General features: G+C 60.8%; 3 protein-coding genes across 8 annotated transcripts in view; 2 read left to right on the top strand and 1 right to left on the bottom strand.

The window, feature by feature from the left end:
* Positions 1 to 4,718, top strand: part of UIMC1 (ubiquitin interaction motif containing 1) — a 35,594-nt gene extending 30,876 nt beyond the window's left edge. For 2 of the 5 annotated variants that reach the window (XM_018073564.2, XM_018073563.2), the window contains exons 9-12: positions 255 to 333; positions 1,851 to 1,971; positions 3,721 to 3,784; positions 4,215 to 4,718. In XM_018073564.2, the coding sequence (XP_017929053.1) occupies positions 255 to 333; positions 1,851 to 1,971; positions 3,721 to 3,784; positions 4,215 to 4,471 (521 nt within the window). In that variant the 3' untranslated portion in view covers positions 4,472 to 4,718. Of the gene's footprint in view, positions 1 to 254; positions 342 to 1,850; positions 1,972 to 3,720; positions 3,785 to 4,214 lie in introns of those variants that run through there. The other 3 variants (XM_018073566.2, XM_018073565.1, XM_018073567.1) reach the window with 3 other exon arrangements.
* A 1,288-nt stretch (positions 4,719 to 6,006) lies between these two features.
* On the top strand, positions 6,007 to 11,047 carry HK3 (hexokinase 3). Of its 2 annotated transcripts, none has more exons than XM_018073561.1 (17): positions 6,007 to 6,097; positions 6,171 to 6,333; positions 6,630 to 6,778; positions 6,937 to 7,056; positions 7,168 to 7,263; positions 7,349 to 7,448; positions 7,533 to 7,716; positions 7,889 to 8,044; positions 8,164 to 8,397; positions 8,589 to 8,893; positions 8,971 to 9,110; positions 9,264 to 9,383; positions 9,477 to 9,572; positions 9,694 to 9,793; positions 9,916 to 10,099; positions 10,173 to 10,328; positions 10,502 to 11,047. In XM_018073561.1, exons 1-17 carry the CDS (start codon positions 6,050 to 6,052, stop codon positions 10,737 to 10,739), a joined length of 2,589 nt encoding a protein of 862 aa, XP_017929050.1. In that variant the 5' UTR covers positions 6,007 to 6,049; the 3' UTR covers positions 10,740 to 11,047. The 2 variants fall into 2 exon arrangements, with proteins under 2 accessions (XP_017929050.1, XP_017929051.1); XM_018073562.2 differs by having other exon boundaries at positions 10,542 to 10,690.
* Positions 11,048 to 11,465: 418 nt separating this feature from the next.
* UNC5A (unc-5 netrin receptor A) lies at positions 11,466 to 16,246 on the bottom strand. The gene is given in 16 exon segments (XM_018073559.3): positions 11,466 to 11,722; positions 11,998 to 12,176; positions 12,261 to 12,425; positions 12,517 to 12,666; positions 12,764 to 12,997; positions 13,081 to 13,242; positions 13,244 to 13,253; positions 13,333 to 13,420; positions 13,512 to 13,811; positions 14,356 to 14,544; positions 14,628 to 14,792; positions 14,981 to 15,148; positions 15,262 to 15,442; positions 15,529 to 15,632; positions 15,707 to 15,850; positions 15,991 to 16,246. Coding segments are annotated over 16 exon segments (2,661 nt in total). The 3' UTR covers positions 11,466 to 11,556.
* Between the last annotated feature and the right edge of the window lie 3,049 nt (positions 16,247 to 19,295).

Here is a 19,295-nt window from a genome sequence, read left to right as displayed (position 1 = left end):
GTTTAGCTGGCTTCCAAGTCTGGGAAAGATAAATTCTTCAGTATCCCTGAGGGAAAAAGGGAGACTTGGTCAGCAACCTGTTCTTCAGGAAAGAAGACTCTGCTGGTCCCTGTCCAGTGTTTGCCTCTACCATCACTTGTGCTGCAGCCCTGAGTGAAAGCAATGGAAACTTGTTGCATTTGGGCATCGTGTAGGGGTGGTTTTGGGGTGGACAGTAGTGCCCTCTCTGTTAACCCTTTCTGTTTTTCCTCCAGTGCTCACCCGGCGTCAGAGAGAGGCAAGAAATAAAGCTGCCAGTGGTGAAGGCAGCCCTTCATACTTAGACATTGACAAGTAAGTAGGTATGCTTGCCTTCTCCAAGATTGTTTCCACGCTTCCATTCTAGCTAGACTGTGGATGTCTTTATTCCTGTACAAATGCTGGCCGTTGGCTTTATAGCAATGTTTCCCTAAGAAATTGCCTTCTGTCAGTGGCTCTTGTTGCAGTGCTGGCTATATTTAAACTGAAGCAAGAGGAATTTGCTGTTCTCAGATTGTTTATTTTTGCACTGATTTCCTTTCAGCCCAATCCATGGTGGGTCAGGGGCGTGTGGCTGCTGGGGTGGAGCTGTAGCTAAAAGGGTGCTAACTCAGCTGGTTTCTAATGGGAGATTTGAGCTTGGTAACCCCAGGAAAAGAAGAGGCCAGGACATGGAGGCTGTCAACATGGCACCTGTAGTGATATTCTTAATTAAATTAGACTTTCAGAATAGCAGTGGCTTTGTTTAATCTCTTTCCATGCAGCCCCTCCTCCTGCCACCCACACAAAGCATCATAAGAGAGGATCTGACAGTAAAATCCTTGCTATGGAAGCAATTTTGCTGCTACAAACAGTGGATGGCAACATCACTAATGGAATTAGGCTAATTATAGAGAGGACAGCTTCTGTTTAGACACATTATCTGGGTAATCAGCACTGACTGGAAAGAAAATACAGGAAAAGTACTGCAGAGTTTTGCTCGATGGGGGCTCTCCATATGCATTTTAGAGCCTGGGGTGTTTCACTAAGAGAGTACCCCTATCAAAGTGAATGCAATGCTGCTGGGGCTGGTCCCTGGGGGCTTTGTCTCTTCTTGGAGATGGTCCATTCCTGAATTCATTCTGAAGAGCCAGTGTCCTCTCCTGCACGGTTCAGTCCCTGCAGACCACGGTTCCCTGGTGTGGAAGCAAGTGTAGCTGTGTGTAAATCCATGCCTGACCTTCATCTCCTTTCACCCAGCATGATTTTCTTCCCAAGAACACTCGGTTGTCCTGCATGAGCCTGGGCACCTTCTACTCAAATGAGGGGATTTGAGGAACAGGCTGAGCCAGCCCCCCAGCAGGAGCACGTGCTCTGCAATTCCTCTCCCTGCATGGCATGATGTAAAATGGAGACAGTGCAGAGAAAGACTTGATTTACTAGTCAGACAAGTTCATCCAGCCCTGGTAAAATGTCTCTCTGATTTAACACACTTGGTTTGCTTTTCAGGCAGAATTTAGCTCCCCTTTGCAAAGCCCGTGCACTTCATTTCTGTAGATTTTGACAGGGTGCTTTATGTCTGGGGAGAAATCAGTGGTGTTTGAGATAGTTAGATGAACAGATTTGATTACTGTCCCGCTGCTGCAGCAGCAGGATACAGAGGAACAGGCAGGGAAAACTGATAATCACTCAGTCTTTGCGATTGGTGCTGGCCCAACCCCACTGAGCAAGACTGGATTTGGTGACACGTCTTCTCCGTGGCGTGGCCTGGAGGAGGAAAGTCACCGCTGGTGTCTGGGAGCCCAGTGCACGGTGAATCCTAATGCAGTGCTCTGTCCTTTGCTGCCTGGCAGGTGTGAGAAGTGCTACCTCTGTAAATCACTGGTGCCACTGCTGCAGTATCAGAGGCACGTGGACAGCTGCCTTCAGGCTGCTAGGCAAGCTCAGGGAACCAGGAGGCTGCGAAGAGCCAAGGTGAGGGGCGACCCTGCATACCGTCTCCTTTGCTTTGCGCTGGGTATGGGGCTGGCTTGGCAGCAGGAGCTGCTTCCCTGGTTGATGGGGATGAGCTGACCTGATGTAGGATTGCCTGTCCCTGTGGGCCACTGTGGGCAGAGAACTCACTGCCCTCCTTCCTGCTATGCTCGGTGAGAGCACAGACTGGTCCCAGGGGTGAGCTAATCCAGCAGAGCTGCCAGTAACCTCTCCAGTGGGCAGACAGCCAGGGCTGTCCCTCTGCCAGCCAGTGTGCCTCAATCCTGCAGCCTTCCTCGGCTGAATGTCGATGGAGTGGGGGGCACCGCCAGGATGGCAAGCCTATCTGAGTCCATCCACAAGTCCTTTTCCACGGGGGAGACTTCAGAAACAGAGCAGGGGGAATTGTGCTGGGAGCAAACCACAGCATCCCGGGAGAATTGTGGGGGAGCGAGTGCAGTGGAGGTGTGTGGGGTGTGGGGAATGTGCCTCGGTAGAGGAGGTGGGAGGCAGGAGTGTGGGTGGCAGCTGGCTCACAGTCACTTGCCAGGTGTTGGCCCCCACTGTGCTTTTTCCTGATCGCAGCGGTCCTGGGGGAGCACAGAGAGGGTCCTTTCAAGGCCTTCCTGCTGGTTTCTGCAGGCAAAGCCCTAGTGCTGCAGCTTTGCCTGTGCTCAGAAATGTGATTCACGGCATGAAGATGCAACATGATGTCTTAGTTTTGTATAATCCCTTAAATCCATCACAGGCCTCAGCCCTTTGGGGATTCAGATGCAAATGATGAGATTTCTGGTTGATGATTTTGGCTGGGATACAGCCAAGCGCTGTGTGGTTCAGAGTACTGCAGGGCACGGCTGCTCCTGCATGTGACTGGCTCTGTGGGGGCTGTTTGACTCTGTCCCTGTGCCCCACAGCTGGCTGGTGTGCAGGTTCTGCATGCAGGAAAGATGCTGGAGCCAGGTGGCTCTTTGGGGTTGGCTTGGCGAGGCTCTGTGTTACCTCTGGCCCTGCCTTGTGCTGAGGTGGCAGCTCAATGGGGGAACAGGTCACGACTGGGCATGGGATGGGCCATTGGAAAGCTTCCTAGTGGCTCTGTTGGGCTTGTGGATTTTTGCCATGGCCTATTTTGGGGTGCTTTGCAGCTCCAACCCGCAGCTGGGACACCAGTGCCTTCTAGAGCAGTTTTGGGGGCAGGGAGCAGCTAGAAGAGGGGACTTTGCTGGGCCAGTGAGGGTCAAAGCAGCCAGGCCAAGCGGTCTTCCCTTAGCCTGTGTGACCAGTGTGGCTGCATCTTCTCAGGGGCTGAGAGGGGGTACAAGAGGTGCATTCCTCATCTGGCTCTGCCCTGAAGGAAGGCCCTTCCCTCCAGCACCAAGCCTTGGTGCCCTCAGACAGACTGGGATGAACCTGCCCTTGGAGGCACAGTTCTGGAGGATATGTCCTAGCTGTGGCAGAGCCCCTGGTGCCTCCATTTATGTTACAGCACTGTGCTCACCAGCTGGGCTTGGGGTTGGCTTCCTGCACCCTGGCCTCCCTCCTTGCTGGGTTTTTCTTAATTAACTGCTTTTGTCTGCCTCTGCTTGAGCACTAGTTGGGCTGGGTGCAGAACAGAGCCCTTCCTGTGGGTGGCTGGAGGCCCTGGACATGCAGCATTCCCTCTTGTGCCCAGCCTGAGGGGAACTTGTGCCTGCAGGGCTATGGGGTTCCCTTGTGGCAGTGCTATGATGGTGGCTCTCCTCTCCTTGGCAGGACACCGGAAAGCGGGAGAGGGGCCTCCTCAGGATGCTGGAGCTCTCAGAGAGCAAGTCTGAAGGTGGGAAACTGCTTAAACTGCTTTTTGTGCCTGCTTGGCTGGGTCAGGAGTGTCCTTTTCCCAGTTCTCCCCTTTTCATCCTGGCTTGGCCTAGGCTGTTCTGGCAGAGCAAATTCTCCTTGGAAAGGCCTGTGCTTCCTGAGCAGAGCAGGAGGCTGTGAGCTTAGCTGGCTGTCAGCATTCCCCAGTACACATCCCTGCTTGTGCCCATTGGACCTGTGCCCGCTGGACCTGTGCCAGCACCCAGAGCCCTTGCAGGGATGGGGTATGCTCTGAGCAGTGGCACCAAGACATGTTCAGCTTCCTGGGGGATATGGGAGACTGGTGCTTCCCTGCAGGGATCCAAAGACAATAGGAGACAGGTGGGGAGTGGTGCTCTCAGCAGCACCTGTGGCTCACACAGGAGGGCTGATGTGTGCTCTTGTTGCAGGTGCTGACGTGGAGACCCCCCTCACTGGATTAGGAGACCAACAGTCCCCTCCCGCGCTCTCAGCTGGAGCCAGTGGGGAGCCAGCAGCAGACGGCCCCTTCTCCCTTCAGCACCTTTCTTTCCACGTCTCCCCTGCGAAACCCGATGTCTCCTCGGAAGCCATGGACGGTGTGATGGACTCGGAGCCGCGCGTGGCTCTCCGTGCAGGCAGCCAGCAACAGACCAAAGGCTGCCGCCGGAGAAGGCACAAATTCTGAGGCTGGCGATGTGGCAGGGACCCCCCAGCAGCTCCCCGTGCCCCAGTGAGGGTCTTCTCGGCACCGTACCCCTGCTTCACCTGCAGCCTTTGTCTCCCACTCCCTTTTTGTATGTTTTATACGACCTGTGCGGGGAGTGCCGGGTGGAGAAGCGACTGTGTGTTTTATAGGTGCCTGTGCAGCTTTGCTCTCTGTTACAGAAATGGAAATATATTTATGTATGTTTTTATGAAACTGCAGCACCACAGCGGAGCTGTGCTGGCTTTCTCTGGGGAATGGGAGGGCGCTGGAGGGAGGAGAGGAGGAGCAGCAGACGGTGGGTCCCAAATCACGCTTCCCCAGGCCTGTCCTGGGGGGGAGAGGGTGGTGGGGGCTCAGAGACCCCTGGGCAGGGGGCTGCAGTACCCCCTGCTCCACACAGCAACACAAGAGTGACATTCCCAGCCGGGAGGGGTGGAGGGCACCTTGGTGTCATCTGACAGCCGCAGTCAGCGGATGCGGGGACCAGAGGAGCCACGGCCGCGGTGTCCCCGTGTCCTTGGTGCCTTCCCTGTCCCCAGGTGGCTCTGCCATGCTCCCGCTCCCCGGGACAGCGCGGGTCTGCCTGCTCCGGACCGGGCCGTGGAGGGACCTGCTCCCCGGGAGCATCCTCACCGGGAACAGGGGAGAGGGGGACTGTGCTGCCTAATTAACGGGACGAGCTGATGCGGAGCTAATTAAACCCCGGGTTTCCACCAGCGCTGCCGCCCGGCCGGGCGCGAGGAGCGGCCCCTTCCCGCGGGGTGGCCGAATGCGCCGCCGCCCATTGGCCGCGGCGGGGCCCGGCCTGCGCGGGCCGGTCCAATGGCGCGGCGAGGGTGGGGGCTGTTGCCAAGGGACGGCAGCGGCAACGCCGTCCCCCGCGCCTGCCGACCGCCCCGCGCCAAAACGGTCCCGGCACCGGGGCCCCGGGCCCCCACGGGCTTAACCCACCGGCCACGGCCCGCCCCGCGCCCCCACGGGCTTTAACACCGGCCCCCACGGGCTTAACATCTGGGCGCCCACACCAGCCCCGGCTCCGCCGCCATTGGGCAGCCGCAGCAACCCGTCCCCAGTCTGGCCGGTACGGCGGGCGCCGGACCAACGCCAAGCGGAGCCCCGGCCTCTGCCGGCCGCCCCCGGCGAAGCTCGGGCCTCGGAGCGGCGGCAGGCTCGTACTCTGACGGTGAGGCGCGCTCCTGCCCTGCGGAGGCCGCGGTGGGACCGGGGATGGAGCCGCGCAGGCTCCCCCAGCCCCCCGGGCCGTTGCAGGGGAGGGACAGCAGCTCCGGCCTCTTGCAGGTCTCGGAGACCCCCTCGTCAAGCTGTCCCGTCGGGTTCGCCCATGGCCGTGGTGGGGCACAGCTGCCACCTACACCATCGCAGAGACAGTGGGCGGACGCTGCAAAGGAACGATTCCCGATGGAGCATGGAAACAGAGGATAGGTGGGAGGCAGGCCCCCAACACCATCAAGTGCCAGGGGAAAGGCAGGCATGAGTCCTGTCCTGCGGGCCAGCGCTCAGCAGGTGACATGCCACCTCCCTCCATGCAGGTTCACAATGAGCCATCTGATGAACCAAGAACGGGATTCTTCCCCCAGCACACCGGTAAGGTCTGTCCCTGCCCCAGGCATCCCCTGCCCTTCGTCCCTGTGCCTCTGGCCTAATGCACCATCACCAGGTACAACGAGCCCTGCGGGCGCTCACCATCCCGCTGGAGAGGCTGCACATTATGAAGGGCCACATGATGCAGGCCATGCGCAGGGGGCTGGGCCGCCACACACATTCACGGGCCACCTTGAAGATGCTGCCCACCTACATCTGCGCCACTCCTGACGGCACCGGTAAGACAGCCTGGTCTGAGGATGGGTTGCCCTGCTACCTGCAGCCCCACCTCATTGGACTTGGCTCTGAGGGTGCTGGGGAGGGGTACACAGCTCTCCAGTCAGTTATGGAGTCCATAAGCTGCCCCTCTGCCAGTCTCCAGTGCAGGGGGAGTGGCCAGGAGCTAGTTCCCTTGGCCCCTGTGAGGGTTTCAGGCTCTCAGGAGCCTCCTCTATGGAATAGGCTGAGGAGCAGATTTTAAGGGATCTGCCACAGGAAAGGTCTCTGGCCTGACACAGCCTCTGTTCCCCCATAGAGAAGGGTGACTTTCTGGTGGTGGAGCTGTGCCAGAGCCAGGTCCGGACCCTGCTGGTGACCCTCTTTGGAGATGGAAACCCGAGCCCACAAATGATGTACAAGACCTTTGACATGCCAGAGGACATCATGCAGGGCGAGGGGGAAGCGGTATGAGGAGGCCATGGCACAGGGTGGCTGGTGCTGGGCTGCCCAGCACCATGGAGGCTTGGCAGGGCTCTGGACTGGTGCTGGAGCTCTGGACTGCCTCCTACATCCTGGGTACTAGATAAGGGAAGCAGCCCTTACCCCTAGTCATGCCTTTGCAGCTCTTTGATTTCATTGCACAATGCCTGTCCCAGTTCCTGGCTGACGCCAACACACCCCTGGAACACCTCCCCCTGGGCTTCGTCTTCCCCTTCAGCTGTCGGCAGACACAGCTGAACAAGGTGAGGGGCCCTGTCCCGGGCTGTGACCACATCCTCCCCAGCACAGCAGCAGTGGGGAGAGAAGCCAGTCCAGTGCTGGAGGCCAATGGCTCTGCCACATGTTCTCCACAGGCAGAACTCATCTCCTGGTCCAAGGGCTTCAGCTGCAAGGACGTGGTGGGGAGGGATGTTGTGCAGTTGCTACAGTCAGCCATCAACAAGCAGGAGGTGGGGGACCGTGGGGTGGGGGGGACCTGGTCAGGGGCTGCCCCTGTGGAGGGGCTGATGATGCTCTCACTTTGCTCCCGGTCAGCTCTCCCATGTGGAAGTTGTTGCCCTGATGAATGACACGGTGGGCACCATGATGACCTGCAGCACAGAGGGAAGACCTTGTGAGGTTGCCTTGGTTGCAGGTGAGCAGCGGGCACCCCATGTGCCAGGGTGGAGGGTGCTGGGGGGGGGGCTGAGCTGGTGCTCACCCCCATTGCTCCCTGCAGACAAGGGCAGCAACTGCTGCTTCATGGCTGAGGCATATCTGGTAGAAACAGCAGAGGAGACCAGCGGGCGAATGTGTATCAACACTGAGTGGGGCCGCTTCGGGGATGATGGTATTCTGAGTGACATCCTGACCCCCTATGATGAGTGCGTGGATGAAGAATCCTTCAGCCCTGGGGAGAAGAGGTGCTCCCACCCCTCAGCAATGACAGGGTCCTTGGGGTTCCCCATCCATCCCTGAGCATGTCAGGCCCTACCTACAGGAGCACAACAGGAGCCCTGCAATGCTCCTGGGTGCTCTCAAAGGGCCAAGGGGTGCTAGGGAGGCACAACTGACTCCCATGTGGGCTGCATGCAGATTTGAGAAGATGGTGGGCAGCCTGTATCTGGGGGAGATCACCCGGCACGTGCTGATTGCCCTGGCCGCTGAAAAAGCACTCTTCACTGGGAGCAGTGTTGCTGTCCTGAAGGAGAAGGGTGTGCTCACGACCCATCAGGTTCTGGAGATCATCAGGTGAGTGTCTGGGGACCAGGAGCTACCATGGGTGGGAGAATGGGGTGGTGATGGATGGGTGCCCCTATTTGCGAGCTGTTGGACCCGCAAGTGTTGCAAGGCTGTGCTCTGCCTTGCAGCACTGAGGAAGGCATGGCTGTGACGAAGACGACTCTGGAAGCTCTGGGGCTGCAGCCAAATGAGCAAGATTGCAGCCGGGTGCAGCAGATCTGCCGGGCGGTGGTGAGCCGCGCTGCCACGCTCTACGCCACTGGCCTGGCTGCCGTCCTCAGCTACATGTGCGAGACCCGGGACATGGATCAGCTGCTTGTCAATGTGGGGGTGGATGGAGAATTGTACCAAGGCCACACCAGGTGAGGAAGGTCATGACCCCAGTGCAGGGATAGTGGCCAGGAGCTGGTTCCCTTGGCCCCTGTGAGAGTCTCAGGCTCTCAGGAGCCTCACCCACAAGTGAGTGACTGTTCGTGGGACAGGGTGAGGAGCAGATTTTAGGCATCCCAGCAGGATGCCTCATGCCCTTGCTATCTTCTTCTTCCTCTGGCAGGTTCGAGGAGATCCTGCAGAGTGTGACAAGGCTGCTGGCCCCTGAGTGTGTGCCCACTCTCTTGCCCTCAACAGATGGGTCTGGGCGGGGGGCAGCCATGGTGACAGCAGTGGCTGTGCGCCTGGAGGCCCAGCGCCGGGAGGTGGACAAGGTGCTGGCCCCACTGCGGCTCAAGCATGATGACCTGGTGGAGGTCCAGGCACTGATGAGGCGGGAGATGGAGCTAGGGCTGGGTCAGGAGACCCATGCCAATGCCTCTGTCCGCATGCTGCCCACCTACGTTTGTCACACGCCTGATGGCACCGGTGAGGGACGGGGGCATTGGGAAGTGGGTGCCAATGAGGCCATGGCTCTGCTGATGCCCTGTGCTGGCTCTCTACAGAGCAAGGTGAATTCCTGGCACTGGACCTGGGAGGGACCAATTTCCGTGTGCTGGTGGTGCACGTGACAGAGGAGGGCATCCGCATGGCCAGTGAGATCTATGTCATCCCAACTGCCATCATGCAGGGCACCGGCGAGGCGGTGAGGCTGATGACCTATGGTTAGGGGATGGTGTGAGGGGGTCCACGTTGCCTCCCTCCTTGCTGTCTGTCTGTAGGGCTGGGATGGGGCTGGGAGAGCCCCCTGCAGCATTATCCCAGCCCCCGCCATGCTGACTGTGGCCACAATCCACAGCTCTTTGACCACATCATCGACTGCATCGTGGACTTCCAGCTGAAGCAGGACCTGATGACACACACCCTACCTCTCGGCTTCACCTTTTCCTTCCCCTGCCAGCAAGTGGGCCTGGATAAGGTGAGGGATTGCCTCCAGCCCCATGGGTACAGGAAGGACACTGGGATGTGGTGTGAGGCGGCTGCCTGGAGGCTGCTCCTGCCTCTCTTGCAGGCATTGCTGCTGACCTGGACCAAAGGCTTCAGTGCCTCAGGCTGTGTGGGGCAGGACGTGGTCCAGCTGCTGCGGGAGGCTGCTGAGCGCAAACATGTAGGGAACGTCCTGTGGTCCATCCCTGTCCCTGGGGTGCACCCGGCGCCCAGGTGGTGCCAGCCCCAGGAGCGAGCTGGCTGTCACTAGGCTGCATGTGTCCCCATCTCCTGTTTGGCAGCATACAGGGCTGAAGGTGGTGGCTCTGGTTAACGACACAGTGGGAACCATGATGTCCTGTGGCTATGAAGACCCAAAATGTGAAATCGGGCTCATTGTGGGTGAGAAGCACCTCTGTAACCAGGAGGTCCCCCATCCCCTCACCACCACCCCATCCTATGTGGCATGGCCATGTGCCTTTACCACAACTGTGGTGGGGGTGACACCAGCATGGGGCCCACAGGGACAGGGACAAATGCCTGCTACATGGAGGAGATGCGGAACGTGGGTACTGTGGAAGGGGACGAGGGCCGCATGTGCATCAACATGGAGTGGGGGGCCTTTGGGGACAATGGCTGCCTGGACCACATCTTCACCAGCTTCGACAAGGTGGTGGATGAGCAGACCATCAATCCCGGCAAGCAGAGGTGGGCAAGGGCCCTGGGGCAGAGGGGGCTGGGAGTGGGTGGCTGTGCCCAGCTGAGGCTGTGCCTGGGGCAGGTTTGAGAAGCTCATCAGCGGCATGTACCTGGGCGAGATTGTGCGCCACATCCTGTTGGCAATGTCAGACAAAGAGCTCCTGTTCCACGGCAATCCCAGCCCCAAGCTCTTCACCAAGGATATCTTCAAGACCAAGTTCCTCTCTACCATTGAGCTGTGAGTGCTGGGCTCTGCTGGGTTCCCTGAACCTGGGGTGGGGGGCTGGAACCCCAGGAGAAGAGGCCATGCTTGATGGGGCACAGGCAGGGTGACACCACTCCAGCCTATGGGATGGGGACAGTGGTGGGAACAGGGACTTTGGTGCTAACTGTGGCATTGGTCTGGGTCAGCGATGGGCTGGCCCTGCGGCAGATACGGCAAATCCTGCAGGACCTGGAGCTCAATGCCAGCTACGAGGACAGCGTGCTGATGCGGGAAGTGTGCCATACTGTGTCCGTGCGGGCAGCCCAGCTCTGCGCTGCCGGCTTGGCTGCTGTGGTGGAGAAGATGAGGGAGAACCGGGGCCTGGACCGACTGTCTGTCACTGTGGGGGTGGATGGCACCTTGTACAAGCTGCACCCACAGTGAGTGGGGCCAGGGATGGCAGGAACCCACCAGGGACCCTTACCCTATGGCAGGAGCATGGGGTGGGAGGCATGGGGTGAATGGGGTGGGGGACATCAGTCCTCACTCTCCCCTCCTGTCCCCTCCAGTTTTTCCCGCTGCGTCCAGAGGACTCTGCGGGACCTGGCGCCCAACTGCACCGTCAAATTCATGCCATCAGAGGACGGCTCGGGGAAAGGGGCCGCGCTTGTGGCAGCTGTGGCCTGTCGTACCACTGGCCCGGGGCAATAGCCATCACCATCACCATCACACCAATAAAGCGCTGTGCTCCATACCTCTGACTTCTGAGGGGGAACATGAGGGGCAGCGCATGGCCGGGCACAGCCCCACGTAGCAATATATATCGAATTTATTTACATTCACGTCCGGCAGACCCCCCGCCCGCGGCACCGCTATGTACATAAGGCCAAGTGTAAATACTTGAATGCACTTAATACAGAATTAAAAAAACGGTCTTTACACAACACGGCACGGGGCCTGGGGCCACCCGGCCCCACACGCAGACAGCACGACGGCACCGCACGCACGACGCACACCCAGCACCCCCTCGACCCCCACCATGGGGCTGTGGGACCCCCGGGGACGGGCTGAGCCCCACCGCCACAGTGGGCTGGGGGGGTCTGGCTGCGTGGGGCACAGGCATCCCGCTCTCCCAAGGAGCCAGGCAGTCTCCCTGTGCGCTGTGGGCAGCAGGGATTTGGGGGCCAGCCAGGGCTCCCCCCAGCCCCATGGTGGCAGTCCCCTGGGAGCGAAGTTTCCTGCCCCCCCTTCCCCGCCACACTCAGCACTCAGCCTCTGAGACGGCGAAGAGGGCCCCGTCCTGCTTGCCAACTTCAGCCACAGCAGCGGCCAGCTGTGAGAGGTTTCCATTGGGGAAGTGCCGCGCTTCCCACAGGTTGAGGATCATGGCTGTGGGGCTGGGCTTCGAGGCGAAGAAGCTGAGATGGCTGGAGGGGGACAGAGGGACCATGTCAGGGCACAGGGATGGCTCCACATTCTGCTACCAGCCCTGTGCTAGCCTCACCTTGGCCAGCACCCTGGTCCCAGGATCTCACAGCATTCCAGCAACCATCTATAGGTGCAGGATGAGGCCAGAACCCCTATTTACCATGCCACCCCATCCCCATCACTGTTCTCAGCCTGGGTCACCTGTCGAGGTTGAGGCCAGAACCCCTATTTACCGTACCACCCCATCCCCATCACTGTTCTCAGCCTGGGTCACCTGTCGAGGTTGAGCTTCTGTGCCAGCGTCCTCCAGTCGGCTCCCCGGGTGCCTGGCGGGTCCAGGCTGCTGATGATCTTTTGGCGGATGAGGAAGGGGATCTTGAAGGCACTGGGGCCCACCAGAGCTGGGGTGGCCACCTCGTTATCGGGGACCAGCCAGTCTGAAAACCTCGTGTCCTAGGGAAGAGCACCAGGGGGAAGGGGGAGGGATGTGAGGCCATCTCGTGGTCACCCCCAGGAGTCCCCCAGCCCTGCCCTCACCTTGGCAATGTTGAAGTTGACGGTGAAGCTCTGCCCGTCTCCCTCCACCTGCCAGACCCAGATCTTGCAGGCCAGTTCGCAGGTGCTGGTGCTCAGGCGCTCCAGGGTGAAGGTGCAGTGCAGAAAGGGCTGCAACCCACTCCAGATGTGATAGAAAGGGATCTCCTGCAGTGGGGTGATGGGAGGGAGTTGTCAGAGTGGCAGACATCCCTCCACACCCCCTTCCCCATCCCAACACACTGGCCAGACTCCCCACCTGGTAGCTGGCGAGGAGCTTGCTCTTCCAGAGGGAGCTGGGCATGTCATGGATGGAGAGGCGCAAGTTGTGGTAGCTGTCCTTGAAGTGCAGCACCCGGGGAGCTCCAATCAGCTGCCCCCCCAGCTGCTTCTCCAGCTGGATCACCTCCTGCCGGCACATGCAGTGGTCAGGCAGGAGATGCCATACCCTGGGAGCACAGCCCTTGCTCCAAGCTGAGATGGGCAGGGATGGGGACCCCCAGTACCTTGAGGACATCCTGGGTGTCGCTGAGGCAGTAGACACGGATGTTGTACTCGAGTGAGGGGCAGGCAGCCGGCGCAAACAGGACCAGCTTGAGGCGCTTGGAGGCCGCCATGCTGAGGGACTCCCCGACCAGGGCGAAGCGCCCCAGCTGCTCCGTGAACACATAGCAAGCCTGCGCTTCCAGCTGGCAGTAGTACAGCTCCGTGCACGGCTCAGCACCCAGCTGCAGCACGTCCTGCGGCACCCAGGCAGAAATGCACCTTGGCCACAGCCGTCCCCCCTCCATCCCTAAATCCCCTTGTCCCTGTGGATGCTCACCTCCCACGTGCCCTCGCATGACTGCTTCTTCAGCCGGATGCTCCAGTTCTCGGCGCTGGCCTCCACGCAGTGCCCCATGGCCAGGATGGCAGGCCGGGTCAGGAGGACCCCGGGAGGGCCACAGCTGACAATGGGGCTCAGCAGCGTCTGGCAGCCGGCCGCCCAGGGGCAGCCTGGGGCAGCAACGGGGGCAGCTGAGTCAGGACGGACCCCCTTCCAAGAGCCACGTGCCCCGGCAGCCCCTGCACCTACCTCACCTCCTCCTGCTTGTGCAGGGTCAGGTAGACCTCGTAGATCTTTCCCCGCGGGATGGCATCAGGTGGGATGAGCAGGCTGATCCCTGGGTGGGAACGGGGGTGCAGGCAGGGAGTGAGCCCCATGAGGACACTGCCTGCACTGGGCAATGCTCCAGACCCCCCGCCCCAGCGTACCTGTGTTGGGGATCATGAGCCGTCCCCCCAGGAAGTTGAAGGTGCCATAGGCCATGTTGTTGGTGCCACGGGGCAGAGAGCGGAAGTAGCTCTGGGTGGAGAGCCGGGCCACGAAATCTGCGCCCTCAGCAGCAGGTGAGCTGTGGTGCAGCGTGTGCCGCCCAGCACCCAGCGGGCTCAGCAGATGCCCATTGGGCAGCTGGAGCTTGGCAGGGCCATCCTGGCGTGAGCAGAGCGAGCCCTGGTAGGTCATGGTGGTGGTGCTGAGGTCGGGCTGGATGGTGAGCAGGCTGGGGTTGTCTGTGGCACAGAGCAAGCAACCATGGTGCCAGGGCATGGTGGGAACAGGGGGTCCCCCCCAGCAACGCAGTGGCACAGTCAGCCCCAGGGGGCATGGGGCACACAATCCCTTCCCCATGGTGAGGATCCTATAGGGCACAGCCACCCCTGGGGGTTGAAAGGGCATTGAGTCCCTGCTCCATGGTATTGACCCTTGGGGTACAGTCACCAGTGGGGTCCTCAGAGCACATAGCAGCAACTCAGGGTGCTGTGTGTAGGGAACAGGGATACTTTAGGACACAGAGCCCCTGCCCACAACCAGGGACCCTACGTGACGCAGAGCACTGACCCTGCAGTCAGGGACTCTTTAAGATTCAACATCCCTGCCCCATAAGGCACAGAACCCCAGCTCAAGACCAGGTATCCCACAGGGCACAGAACCCCACCCAGGGATGCCCTGGGGCAAACAGCCCCTACCCAATCCACCTGGGGGTTATGGCCACCCCCACGTCCCAAGGGACACCATGTCCCAGTGCGGTGCATTGTCCCTTCAACCCTTGCTCACCGGCCTTGCTGGGCTTGATGCTGACGGGCTGGAAGCCGGCGGTGAGGATGGAGGAGTCAGCCACATCAGCGTCCAGGCCCCCCTTCTTGCGGCAGTACACCAGCACCCCCACCAGCAGCAGCAGCACCAGGCACACGGCCACGGCTACCAGTCCCACATACAGCGCCACGTCCTCTGCACCAGGGGCAGCTGTGCAGGGCAGGTGTCAGCACCCACAGCCACCCCCAGCCCCCTTTCCCAGGGGACAATCCTGTCATCCCCACCATGCTCACCATGGGTGCAGAGCTCAGAGGTGCAGTTCTGAGTGTCCAACTCGGGGCCATGGCAATCCCGGCCCCCGTTGCGCGGTGCTGGCTCTGAGCACTCCCGGCTGCGCCAGTGGGTGCATTCGGCCCCGCACTCCGACCACTTGCTCCACTCTGACCAGGCGCCATCCACTGTGGGTACAGCTCGAGGTTACCAACCCGCTACCACCCCTCTCCCCTGCCCCAGGGCTGGCAGAGACGGACACACAGGGGAGTTGGAGGACAAGACAGCCGGTGAGGACAGGGACCTCAATGAGCGCAGTGGGGAGTGCAGCATCCGCACGGTGGGGCGGTGGTGGTGCCCTGGGCAGGACGGGTACCTGGGCAGAGGGTGGTGCAGGCGGTTTTCTGCACATTTTGGCCCTCACAGAAAGCCCCTCCGTTGAGGGGTGTGGGGTTGGTGCACGTCCGGCTCCGCTTCTGCCAGCCCCGTCCACAGCTGGTGCTGCAGCCTGACCACTGCGTCCACGTCGACCAGCCGCCATTCACTGGGTGGAGAGGGACCCGTCAGTGCCCTGCCATGAAGTGGACGTGGGGAGGGACAGGACGGGGAGGATGACACTGGGGCAGCATGGCAGGGACCAGCAAAGTGGGGCTGTACCATAAACAATGATGGCGGCAGAGGAGCTGCGGCGACGGGCCACGATGTTTTTAGCCACACAGGTGTAGTTGGCAGTGTCGGCCAGGCGGGCCTGACGCAGCACCAGACTGTGCTCTGGCGTCACATAGACGTTGGCGTCCAGCGCCGGATCCACCAGCTCCTCGTTGCGCAGCCATTCCACCTGCAGAGCACAAGGACATCACCATGTGCCTGTGTGGGAGCACGCACGGCATCCTCATCCTGCCCTGCCCGGCTGCAGGGACTCACCTCGGCAGGGGGGATGCCCTCAGGAGGGCGGCATGGCAGCACGATGCCCTGCTCGATGGAGACCTCCCTGGCTGTCGGCTCCTGCTCGAAGTTCTTGCGTAGATCTGGGGAGGCACAGGGGTGAGGGTGGGGCCAGGCCAGTGCCCACTGCTCATCTGGGCACCCACAAGACACTCACAGGCGATGCGCACGAAGGCTTTCTGGCTCTTGGTGGTGCCAGAGGAGCTCCAGGCCACGCACTGGCACCAGTACTCCTCCAGCCCAAAGATCTTCTCCACTTGCTGGCGAGTGACCTCGATGCGCACCTCCATCACTGGCAGCCCTGGGACCGGTTGGCAGCGTGTCAGCAGAGGTGTGCCAGGAGCAGTCCCCACGGCCCCAGCCCCATGCAAGCCCTACCAAGAGTGGCACACGTGGCTCCCTGTGACTGGGGCCAGCACCGTCCCTCCCGCTAGTGCTCACCGGTGCTGCGGTCAGTGCTGTGCTGCGTGACGTGGTCACTTTGGTGCACCCACTCGCCGTTGCACTTGAAGTAGATCTGTGTGGCAGGGGTTGCACGGCAGGCCAGGCTCACTGCCTTGTTCTTCACAATGTAAACGTCCTCTGGCTCCAGCTGGAAGTGCGGCAGCAGGTCCGGGGATGCGCCGGATGCCGGGTTGGCCACAGTTGCGCTTTGCTGAGCACCTGCGGGGAAATGGGGCTCGGCCACCTCCAGCATGCCCTGGCTGGGCCATCATCCACCCCAGCAGGCCCCATGCCAGTGGTCCTGTGCATCACCACCGTCCCCCCGCTTGCGAAGTGGGAGCCCCCTCCCATCCCTGCCATCCATCAGGGAGAGCAGCCACACGGTGGCTGCGCCCGCTGAACCCGCGCCGATCCCTCATGTCCACACTTAGTGCTAATGAAAAGGAAATGTAGTGTGACCAACAAGGGCCATTGCTCACGCCTCTGGGGTGCCTGCCACCCCCTCCCCAGCATGCTGTAAGGCATCAGCCAGAGGCTGCATCCTGCCCTGCAGCACCAGAGTGTCACAGGGATGCTGGGCAAGTGGTGGGCACACAGCAGGGCAGCACAGCAGTCCATCCTGTCCTGTGCCACTGACACCCTCACTGGCATGGCATGTGGGGGCTGGCTGTCCCCAGGGTGGCAAGGGTGGCTCAGGGCTGCATGCTTGTCCCACCATGGGGACAGCAGTGCTGGGGACATACGGCACAGCCTTAGGACGCCTGCATCCCCCATCCTAGACATGGCCAGGTGTCCCCCCTCCCCCCACCCCACCGGTGTCTGCCGCAGAAAGAGTTAATAAACCAGGGCCCTAAATAAGCATTTGATTAACAAACGATAAAATAGCGATTGTGTCACTGAATGAAGCTGTAATTGCTGCTGCTAATTGGCTGGTTAGGATTTAATAAGCAATTAAATGGGATGGAATGCGCAGTAATTAAGTGCCTTCGTTTTGCAACCACCAGCCACTCCCCATGTGCCCATGGGACCCCACTGCTCGTGCCCACCCCAGCTGGCTCCTGCTTGGCACAGCCGCCTGCGCCACAGGGACACAGGGGACACAGGGATACCTCAGGCCCTGCCTGGGTCTCCCAGGGGAGCTTCAGGCCCTGCTGCTCTCCCCAGCTGGATCAGGCCCCTCGGAGCCGGGGAGTGGGTGCCGATGAACCTGCCATGATGCCCGCCGGGATGGGCAAGGTGCGGCAGCTAATTTACGCGGGGAAGATAAACGGCGACCATAACGCGCCAGTTATTACCCCATCAGCACTTTTACAATGTCACTGGCAATTAATTTAATTAAAACCCCTGTCGGGGATATACAGGCATTTCATATTTCACTGGTTTAACGACCCCCCCCCAGCCTCAGCCTGGGGCCAGCCCAGGGGGTCACGGCGCGGACAGGCGCTGCGGTCCCCAGCACGGTGCCGTCCCTGACGCCGGCTGCGGCACCGCTTGCTGCATCACCCGTGGTTGCACTGCTGTGCCCACTGCTCGGGCACTCCTGGGTGCCCATGCTACAATACCCATGCTGGCACATGGGCGCTGCGTAAATAAACCCAATTTATTTGTGAAATACCATGTTTGCTGCTGCACAGCACCACAGCTGCCTCCTGCCCGGGTGACTGTGGCAGGCATGCCAGGTGAACTGTGGGACCGGCCTTCTAATCACATACGAAATTAGTACAGCAATTACTGAGCTGTGTGGGTATCCATCATAGCTGAGCGGAGGGGCACAGGAAACTCGGGGCCAGCAGCAATGGGTGGGGGAGGCAGGATGGGCATGGAGCCCCTCCCACTGCCCACCCAACCAGGGTGCTGGGTGCCTTGTGGGCAGGATGGGACCATGGGCAGCAAACGGATCTGGGGATGTGCAGTGAGTGCAGAGCCAGGGTGCTGCTGCCTAGTCCCGAATGGGATGCTGTCCTGCCACTGAGCATTGTGCCAGGCACTGGTGGGGCCCTGTGCTGTGGTGTGGACATGGATAGACCCATGTGGCATAGATGGGAGGCTGGAGCTGGCCTGCAGCCCCATGAGGCAGCAGAGGGGCTGTGGTCTGGTTGCCCCACACACCACGAGCGCCCCATCAATGACGGGCACCCCACACACCCTGTTGCCATCCAATGCACCACAGCCAGCCCACACTTTATGGCTCTGCAGGGATTTCATGCACTGTGGATGCCCAACACTCTGTGGGCACTTACATCCCATAGGCACTCCGTGCTTTGCAGCCACCCCCGTGCACTGTGGGCCCCCCACATCCTGTGGGACCCCCCCCCACAGCGTGGCCCCACCCCAAGTCCGTGGGTGCGGGCGCAGCGTGGGCGCCCCGTGGGCAGCGGCCCCCCACGTGGCGCGTGCCGGCTCCCGCATCGGCCTCGCGCTCACCTGCCGCTGCGTTGCCATGGAAACAGGCGAGATGCTTATGTCACCTTGGCAAAAGGAACCGGGGAACTTCGGCGGGATCGGGGACCAGGGAGACAGGGACCAGGGGGATGCGGGACGCTGGGTTCCACACACCCCGTGCCCCCCCTCAACCATGGCAGGGCACAGCCTTGGCCGCTCTCCCTGCAGTCAAAGGGCTGACTGCGAGCGCGGTTTGCTCCAGCCCAGATAAATCCCTGCCAGTAAAGTCTGTGCATTAAGCAGGGCTTTAATAGCAATTATCCCCCACACACACGTGGGCTAACGAGCGCTTATGGGGATGAAGGGGACAGGGTGGTGGGCTGGGGAGCAGGGCTGCAGCACACACCTCAGGACGCAGAGGGGATGGGGACACCCTGCTGTGGGCTCTAAGCACCAGCCCTCACCACCCCAGCACTATGGGACCCCCAGCTGCTCCCAGTCCCCTCCCCATGTACATAGCTCCCCCTGCTCCCTGTGCCCCACCGCTGCCACCCCAGGTGACCACACAGCCTCTCACTTGAGCACCTGCACCTCCACAGCAGCAGAAACACCAGGTGTACTGGTGTTACTGGGCAAGGAGAGACTGCCCTGCACTGCACTGCCCAGTGTTGGGGGACACTAATAAGACCCATTGGCTGCCAACAGGTGCTCCCAGCCTGGTCCCTCTGGTCCTCAAAGGGCTGATCCTGCCCTGGTGCTGGTGCCACGGTCCCCAGCAGTGCCGGGAGCAGCCTACTGGGTGCCTCGGTGCCTGCTGCGGGGAGACACTGGGAAGGTCAGCATGTTCTTGGCAAGGAGGGGCTGCCTACGGGAGGCTGCGGCAGTGCCAGACCCGGCACCAGCACAGTGGTGGGTGCCTG

Source organism: Manacus vitellinus, unplaced genomic scaffold, assembly GCF_001715985.3.
Source record: "Manacus vitellinus isolate BGI_N305 unplaced genomic scaffold, ASM171598v3 scaffold_25_pilon, whole genome shotgun sequence".
Classification (NCBI taxonomy): domain Eukaryota; kingdom Metazoa; phylum Chordata; class Aves; order Passeriformes; family Pipridae; genus Manacus; species Manacus vitellinus.
The sequence above is the reverse complement of the archived record's forward strand: the minus strand, read 5'-3'. Positions and strand labels throughout refer to the sequence as shown.